This window comes from Scomber japonicus, chromosome 13 (assembly GCF_027409825.1).
Source record: "Scomber japonicus isolate fScoJap1 chromosome 13, fScoJap1.pri, whole genome shotgun sequence".
In the NCBI taxonomy this organism is placed as follows: Eukaryota; Metazoa; Chordata; class Actinopteri; order Scombriformes; family Scombridae; genus Scomber; species Scomber japonicus.
Genome location: NC_070590.1, coordinates 27,271,719 through 27,281,432, shown reverse-complemented (window position 1 = coordinate 27,281,432; position 9,714 = coordinate 27,271,719). Strand labels below are relative to the sequence as shown.

General features: G+C 42.5%; 1 protein-coding gene across 1 annotated transcript in view; it reads left to right on the top strand.

Annotated features, from left to right (window-relative positions):
* Window positions 1-1,132: 1,132 nt before the first annotated feature.
* jam3b (junctional adhesion molecule 3b) overlaps window positions 1,133-9,714 on the top strand; it is a 33,400-nt gene continuing 24,818 nt past the window's right edge. The window contains exon 1 of the mRNA XM_053331841.1: window positions 1,133-1,204. Coding sequence (XP_053187816.1) covers window positions 1,156-1,204 — 49 coding nt within the window. The 5' untranslated portion in view covers window positions 1,133-1,155. The remainder of the gene's footprint in view (window positions 1,205-9,714) is intronic.

Genomic DNA, 9,714 nt, shown 5'->3' with positions numbered 1-9,714 from the left:
CCTATATTTAGATATAATTACAGCAATAATGAAGCATGCAGAGAGTATTGCAATATCAGATGTAACTTTTAGTAATGCAGGATTGATGCACACTTACTGATTATGTCTAACAATCATGGATATTGTGTATTTCTGCTCCACACAGGTGTAATTCTGCTTGTTGTGAATGTGTCTGAAGGGGCTTGAATAGTAGGCCTATGTCACAGGCATGTTCTGAGCCACATGTATATTTCACGCAGCATCAGCTGTCATTACAGAGTTATAACAGGGCTCAGTGGGAGAAAACCGCTTGATGTAAGTGATGCATGTCAGTGGAGGTGGACGCCTAAAGAGATGACCGTAACTGCTGTGATGATGTTCTCTCAGTGGCAGTCATGTGAATAAGGTAAGAGAGCTCTGGGCTGACATGGCTGTAGAGCCTGTCAAAGGGTTCAGAGATATGAGCGGGCCCACAGTCCCTGACAGGGGCTATGATTTACAGCCAGGGAAAAATGGTAAATGAATATTTTATTGAAAGGCTGCCATATGCTATTGGTCACAGTAGTGACAGGCTGCCATGCTCAACTTTTTAACATGGAAGTTCAAATGACCTAATATGCATCACAAGAGTATACATTTTAATTTACTGTGCTAGAACCCAAAAAGATTATCACTGACTATGTGTCTGCCTCACACCAATGACACAAACTATGATTTTCACTTCAGCCTACATCTTTTAATAACTGTTAATTTTGCTTCTTGACACATTTCAATAGGAAAAACTGTGAATATGTTCTTATAAATATACTTTGTTGTTCATCTCACTTCCATCCCACAGCACATAAAAAGACTGGGGGTTTCCTATCTGAGCTCCCAGCTGCTCTCTACCTACAGTATAAGGCCACGGTAGTAAAAGCCCCCCACATCGTGTCAACTATAAATTCTTGTCCGTGTGAGTGATGCTTTCGGTAGCTATGGTAACCTAATATAATAGACACCCCCTCCCTCCCTCCGTCCCTCCCTCTCTGTCTCTCTCTCCCTCCCTCTCTCTCTCTCTCTCTCTCTCTCTCCCAGTCTCTCCCTACGTCTCTCTCCCTCTCTCCATCCACGCCAAAGCTCTTTAGGCTACTTTGCGCATGTACAGCCAGTCAAACCGAGCATTGCATCGACTCCAAGATGGCGAAAACACGTCTGGCTTGCCTCCTGACTCTCCTCTCAACTCACTGTAAGTACTCAAATAATTCTAACGGGCAACAATTTCCCAATTTTTCCCCTAGAGGAACACAACCGTCAAACGCTGTTTACTTCTGCATGTGTTTGGTCGAAATGTTCCACCGCTGCTCTAGCTCAGAAGTATGTGGACGCAACTAGCGTTAAACTCACACACTGCCACACTGACAGCAAGCGCTGGCTCTTCGACGTGAAGTAAATATAGTTGTTATTTTTATGAACAAAATGATGAATATAGTCGCCATTGTTTGTATAACTTGCTGTCAACACGACTGGTAAAATGTGCGGGTCGAGCAGTGCTTTTAAGCAGCTATTGTTTCATCAAATCCATCGCTAACTCCCCCCCTCACTGTTTTAATGGGAATAATGCCGCCGTAAGTCAAATAAACTGTCTCTATGTAGCCGCATATTAGCATAGCAGGGACTTGTTTGGGCTTTAGCATCCATAGCGGTACATTTTTAGAGTGAGGTAAACCACATATTTTTATTGTGTGTGTTTGCGTGTGTGTGTGCTCACTTGTGAAAAAAAAGTTTCAGTTTCTGAAGTTTTACAGACTGGCTTTGTGTGTTCGTGGATTAAATATGAATACATGTCGTTTCCTTACAGTTTACAGTTTGGCGCAGTTAACTATTTAGCTTTGGTTAGGAACCGCGAAGAGATGTTGAAAGTAGTGATGCGAGATAACGGGCTTTTTTTCCTGCGGCGGAGTTCAGCAGGCTGTCCGCGGGAGGAGCCAGGCCAGCTAGTGTCCTCCTCCACCACCTCCTCCTCCTCCTCTTCTTCTACCTCCTCCTTCTCCTCTTCTTCCACCCGCTGCCTCTGCTGCTGGACCCCCCCTCTAAAACCTCACCAGTGCCGAGCTGGTGAACAGAAACAGCCTTCGGAAAATCAATTGGTTTCGGCATCAAAGATCGTCTATTTATCAAAACGTACCGTTGGAAGCGATAAACGCACACCTGTAAGAGCGGGGCAGCTGTTTTATTCGCGTCTCCTCATCACGCTGTTAACTACTTGAAAGAAAAGTAAAGTTAAACCATTGTTTATGTGTAACAATAAAAATGTATAGTTACTCTGCTGGATTTAGTGACGCAGTTTTAGAGGAAAGCAATGGAGCCACTTGTTGCAGAGATTTTTTTGGGCAAATCAATCCTGTTTCTTTTTTTCTTTAAGCTTCAGACTCATTTTCTCCCTTAATTATTATGTATTATTTCTAAATTCACTTTACACATTGTGCATTTACATATATTTACATGGCTTATTTTGAGAAACTTTTCATCCTAATTAAATAACTGGTGGTCAGCAGGGATCTTCCTTTTATAAAGTTTTATAAGTCTCATAATTAGGGCAATGCAGGTAGTTGGTTTGGCCTAGTTTGTGGGAAACTCAAGGTGTTTTATTTGCGTAATGCATATTTTCTTTATAAAACAGTGTTAGGAATGCATTTACAAACTTTGTACTTGTTTTTCTTTTCTCCTCCTATCCATGCATGAATAAGCTGCACTGTGGAAATCACTTTCAGCACAGCAGCCTGGCACGAGATTGCGGCGCTTGCATTTCTCTTTGCATTTCCCCTCGGACGCAGATATAAAGCGAGTTGTGAGAGAGAGGATCGACGCTCACATCAAAGGGAAGCACAGACATAAGAACCTGCTGTGATCTTTCACGTGTGCGCCAATTGGCTCATTCTCTCCTCTCTTTTTTTTGGCTTTAATTAGGAATAGCAGTGGAAGCTCGTTTGAAATCTGTTGCTGTACACACACTCCTCTCCATGCTGTCTCTCTTGACATACCTCGAGGCTGTGTGTGTGTGCTTTTTTTTTTTTTTTTTTTTTAATATAGCGATACATTTCAAAGTCAGTACTCTTAATGATGTTCCCCTCAGTAAATCTGTGACAGGGCATTTGGTAGCAGCACAATTGACATTTTTAGTGGAGGAGGAGGAGGAGGAGGAGGAGGAGGAGGGGGTGTTTTTGGGGGCAGTGAGTTGGCAAAGATTGAAGAATTTCTTTTGTCTTGCCTGGACAGGGTTTAGCCATGTGGCCCAATGGCTCCCAGCCAGCGTGGACACTGTCTTTAGAAACAGGACAGATCTGGCTGGACTGAAGCTGGCCAAAAGCTGTGTTATGAATTACTAATTGCTGCTGATAGGCTCTGGTTACTAATATGTACTGACTGTAATTAGAATGCTTCCTGTATTTTTGGAATAGCTCTGCTCCTAATTTGGTTGAGAGAGAGAAACGAATGTGTCGTTTTGCTTTTTTTTTTTCCATCTGTAGGTCACACACACACACACACACACACTATGTTGTTATTTTGGTATATCTGTGAGATGCGCCTGTTATTTTCAATTCCCGGCATTCTTTCGGGTTAGTGAAGTGAAGGCTAAACCCAGGCGCAGCTGAACCTAGCTGCAAATATCAGCCCCGGTCATCTGCCGAAGAACGGGGGGCCATTGTTATTTTAAGTGCACTACGCTCACAGCACAGACTTTCCAATCCCACCTAATGGAAAGGGTTGACATTTTCCATTGTCGGCATTCACCTGAGCCGTTCTCCCAGTCTAAAATATTCCAGAAAGAAAGTGGTACGCATTAGTAAGAAGAGGGACGTCTGCCAGAATCCTCCTCCTCCTCCTCCTCCTGCCAAGAGCGCCGCCAAGTTATGCGGGAAAGCTTGGAAGATGCTCAAAGTGGATTAAGGACTGAGCAAATATAAACTTTGAGATCAGCGTTCTGACTTTTGTTATAGGAAACACCTGTGGACGTCTGCTGGTTTCAGGAATATTTTAGCAGCAACTTTATAAAAAGATGCTTCTCATAATGTTTCAGACTCGATTAATCAGCTCGAGCGGCGAAACCGCCTTCCTGTAAAATTGGCGTTTTTATAGCTTGACATTGTCCTGTGTTTTCTCTCATGGCTGTCAGGCCTAATCAAATTAGATAGTCAGTGTTTATCTGAATGAAAAAGATAAGGAGGGAAGCTGTCCACTAGATGCTTGTTGAGCCTCTCTCTGTGTTCTCCGCTGATAAGATAATGGGACAGCTTTGAACGTCAACGTTACCCAGCACGCTCTCTCTTCCAAATGACTTTTTCTCATTGTCTGGCATGTGCCCGCCGCGCCAAAAAACAGCCACGGTGGGACTCCACTTGCTGTGTGAGATAAGTGCCGATAGCGTCTCCCCAGAGGGAGCCATGCGTTGTCAGATGTTCCCCTGCCCATCCAAAGATTTGCGAGCCAATGTTTCGGAGCGCTCTCTCTTGAATGGCATGTACGGCCCCCGTGGGCAAGTCACATACAGTCTGACATTTTACTCGCAGAGACAGTAAATGGCAGAGTAGAACAGGACGGGGGGACGGGGGTAGACAAACAGCAAAGCAAAAGGAGTCACTTGATGCTCCAGCGTTTATTTATTACAAGTGAGTAGTTCCTCTCTTCATGAGGTTGTGAGTGAGAGGCAGCGGCAGCGTCACGCTTTGACGATAGCTGTCATTTCGGTGTCAGACGTAACAGCGAGGGCAAGGCGTGTTTTTAGCTTATTGCCTCACAGAGCTGTGTAATCATTCCGTTTAGCTATGTGAATATTTGTGCAACAGAAGTCACTCAGTGGGGATGAAGTCAAAGTAGCACATGGCCCTCACTGTGGAATGACCACCCCCTCCACCGCCCCCCCAAAAACAGCTGAGCAGGAGTGGGCGGAGGCCTGTTTTCTTTTTTTTCTTTCTGTTGAGCAGCAATCGCGGGCGTAGCCAGAAATATCCTCAGCGTCCCCCTTCCCCAAAAAACCTGAGCGTGCACACGTTAGCAAATGCAGCATTCCAAACAGAAAACACATGGAGGCAGAGAGAGCTCCCTCCTGGTCATATGCACGCGCTGACTAACAATCATAACCACCTGTTTTCCCTGAGAGATAAAAGGCACCCCTGTTGATGAGTTGGCTGAGGTCAAGAGCAGGGGAAAAAAAGGGAAGGATGGGAGGATTTAGGAGGGGTGGGGTGGGAAGAAAGCTCAGCAGTGTTGCTTGTTGAAGGCATTCAGAAATATATAAATAATAAAAAAAAACACACACACAACCAGGATGCCGGGTGTGACGATCCATCCAATCCACTTTAACTCAACACAGACCAGGATTCAGCACCTCATTCCGCTTTTATCTTTATTTTTCTTTCTTCTCAGCTTGTAGCAGACACCGAGGTTGAAAGGCAAACACTACTAACACGCTCACGTTCCAGAAATGGCATCGGCATGTGCATGCTTCAAATGTCAATAAGATTACCATGTGAAAGAACCATCGGTCATAAAGTAGAAGCAGCCTGCGGGCAGCGCTGAGCCGCCCAAAAAACACCATGTGAAAATATTATAAAGGCCTTGGTGTGGAAGAGGAATGTCTCTTTTTTTCTTCTTTTCTTTCTGATAAACTAAACAGATTGACAATGAGAGGTCTGGACAACAGCAAGATGGAAATGACGGCTTTTTAAGCAGGCTAAAGTGGTTGTTTGTTTTGACAAGACATTATTATTGGATGTTTTAGGCCACTCTAGATCAACAGGATAATCCTCCAAGATGTCTGTGTACTGGCTGTGCTGAGCTCTGGGCAGCACTACAGTTGCTTCCTGTTTGATGATCTTTATCTGTTGTCACATGGTCCCTGGAGGGAGGAAGCGCCACAGCAGCCCTCTCCCACTCTCGCTCCTGCTCCTGACTGCTCCTGCTCCGGCTCGTGTGTCCACTGGATACTGACCGGGGGAGTACGTCAATAGGTCAAAAGAGAGCGGCATCGATCAAACATCGGGATGCTGTCAGCTTAGTGAAATAATTAGGCTTTCATTAATGACACTGGGCCCATGCAATGAACTACATGTGGCTGAGCCGCTGTGGCGGAGAGGGAGAAAGCTGGAGGCTGTGCTCCTGCTGAGAGTCATAACCAGATAATCGCTCCGGATTCATCTTTTGTTTACCGCCGCTGTAACAAAAGGGCAATTACTGTCTAAAAATAGCCACGAGGCACACAGTCATATGACGACCTCAGGTGTTTGATCACAGTTCATTCCAAGCCATCGGGCCCACACCAGTTTTATAATATGATTGTTATTGAAGTCCCAGAAAACTTTGTTGACGTGTGTGGTAATTACAACCAGAGCTGCTGCCGCCATTATTTTCATTATTGATTTATCTGTCGATTATTATCTCGTTAGTTGTTTGGTCTAAATGTCAGAAAATGTCAATCAGTGTTTCCTAAAGCCCAACATGACATCCTCAAAGGTCCCCACGACCCAAACATAATCACTTTACTGTCAAAGAAGACTGAAAAAAGCAGGAATTATCACATTTCAGAAGCTGCAATTTGAGAATTTGGACTTTTTACAGATATTGGATTATTAAAGTATTTGACTAGTTTATCTCCTGTCTATCAATCAATCAATCAAATGACTAATCATTGCAGCTGTAAGAACAAAAACAATAGATAGAAGATAAGATTACAGCTCAGCCTGTGGGGCTTTTAAAGACCTACTAAAGACAGGAAGCAGGTGAGCCTTTCAAACTAAAATATTAAAATCAAGTCTAAGGGTAGTCAGTGTCTGGCTAAAAGCCTTGCTGCTGCAGTCTGAAGGAGTCAGGAACACGAGGAAGGCTTTTACCTTTCCTCAGAGTTGACAGAGTTTAACTAATGAAAAGAAATAAAGCAGGAGGACTTCGGGGATGAAGGAGGATGTTAAAGACATTTCTTGTGAAGAGGAAATACGACTGCTATTCTTTTTGACCCTTCATCAGGAATGATGAAATGTGGATTAAAAAACTCGACTCTCAGGATTATAATAAATGGAATTCAGCTCATCTGATGACACATGGGTGTGATAATAGGGAGATAAACACAACAGTGTACTGTGTACATGTGTTACCTTGGAGACAAGACCTCCGCTCTCCACCTAAAGTTCCCAGAGATGTCGAACATTATGTCCTGCCTCCAGCTCATGTCAAGAAAGCTGAGGACTTTCAGTAGTTGTCAGTGTGGAATTTTTTGGAGTCTCCCAGTTTGTGTCATTCCAAATTAATTATTCCAGATACCAATTATGCAAATCAGATTGCTGTAACACCAGTTATTATTAAAACAAGAGCTCTCTCTGTTAATCAGGAGCAGCTGTGCTGGAAGCTCATTTCCTTTTCTTACATCTGGTAGCCTGTAATTACCACACCTCCATCCACAACCTCCAGGCTCATGTCAGGCCCGCAGCGCGTTACTGCGGAGGCGGTCGTGGGTGTAGACACACCTGTCAGGCATGTGGCTTTAAAAAGAAAAAGCAGAGAACATGTAGTCGTTAAAGAAGTCCAAGTACATGCTGTGAGGATGTTTGACAGGAGGGTACGTTAATGCAGCCAGTTTAGCAGACACAGTAAGAGTCACACAGAGGACTGGATCTGAATTACTGGCATCGTCTGGGAGGGAGTGCAGAATGAGTTGAAAACAGCACAGCATAGAAATGATAGATGAGGCTCGGTCAGCACAGCAGACTTGGACCTTGATGTCCTCAACTTAAAAATAAATAAAATGAGGAAATTATTTATCACATGCTGGCCAGCTCTGTACTTTCAGAGTGCAGCATTGACATGAAAAACAAGTTTTAGACACTGAACTATATCTTTAAAAATACTGTTTTAATTGACAAAGACAAACGTATCATTTACTTAGTGGTTAAAAATCCATGTTAAAGCATAATCTTAAGACTTGATGTCATTAATGAATGAGTGAGTCAGTAGCTCTACACTTGGCAGCACAGTGTACAGAGAGGAGGTTTCAGAGTGCTCGGGGTTATACATGACACACAAATCCTGCTGCTCATTCATATGAGTTATTAGTCAAGATTAACAGGCCCGTCACATTCACTACTTTTGTATATATATATATATATATATATATATATATATATATATTGTACCAGAAATAATGGCAATATACAGAATTATTGTCATTTTAAGATCATTTTATGCCACTGATATAATAGCATTATAATGCAAGTTCAGAAAGCAATGAACTTTCAAATGGGAGACACTGTTTGAATAGAGGAGACGTTGCCATTGAATGGAAGTTTGTATGTTTTGGATATTTTAAATAACTTTGTATTTCTTTCATAAACCTATACTAAAGGTTTGTTTATTTCAAATCTCTGTCAGACACTGTGCCACACTCAAGCTCACTTAAGGTGGACTGATGGTTAAGGTGGACCAGATATTCTCATTTAGTGCCAGTCTCAGCTGCCCCTAAACAGATAACTGAGAAACATTGGCTGCGGTTGCATTGGACACTGGTGATCTCACAGGGTGATTATAGGACGATCTGACTCTGGATAACATCGCCCAACTCTCATGGGCACTATGACTGTGTTAAAACCCAGATGCTTATCACGGGCCAGGGCGGAGTTATTTATGGTTAATGTCATATGAGCGGTATGTGCATAAAGAGCAATGGCGGCAACTACTTAGCCAAGGTGATGTGAATAGCCTATTAGTTGCTAGTCTGGAATTTGACAATGTCGAGTCTGAAGAAGAGCGAACATGAACTTTTTTAATTTGAACAGCTGTAATGTATTTACTCATTGAAATGTTTCCTGCTGGTTCTACTGTATTTTAATTTGGTAGTTCAGTGAAACGTTCAGTGTTGAGACATAATGAGGGACACACTCATCATCATCATCATCATCATCTCCAGTCATTCTTAACACCATCTCAAGTTCAGCTTAGAAAATATAACACACTGCTGACTTGAGGCAAAAATAAATTAGATTTTGGTTCAAATGAGTTTGCTGCAACAGTTTTAGCTGCTCCACCGTCTGATACATGAGTGTTAACAACCTTTGACTACACTGTTTGTTACGAGAGAAAACACTCAGGAAGATGTTCCTGTTTGACCTCAAAGACACATTCTAATGAACAACAGATGTACAAGAAATATATTACAAAAGCTGTATTTTACCTATGATCATTAGGGATGGATATTGAGTATTGGCACTGAATTGGTACCAGTTCCTTACTGTTCAGTAGTGGAATATTGATTAGCTCCTGTACAAACAGTGCTGCTGTCTGTATTTATGTAACATTAATTCATTGTAGCTGGCATAGAAGGCTGTAATGCAACTTAACTTGCCATAAAATGGAAGAAGAAAGAAGAAGAAAGTACCTCACAGCCAGCAACCAGGATGAGTCTGAAACGGAGGCAAAAAAATGTTGCTGACACTAAATATCAACATGATATCACCTGCTAAGTAGTTAGCACGTATTAGCTTGGAGGGCTAGCTTGGCTTGTTTAGTATATTGTGTGGATGTCTCTTTTTCTCCACATTGACCTCCATTGATTGAAGAGTCGGTATGATTTTAGTCAAGAAATATTTTCTTTGGTTGACTACAGCCTGAATGGTTATAACAGTAAGTCTGTAGTTATTAATGAGGACACTACATTATTTTTACGCTCTTTTAATTTCACTGTTGTCAATTAACAGTAATAACAATAATTGT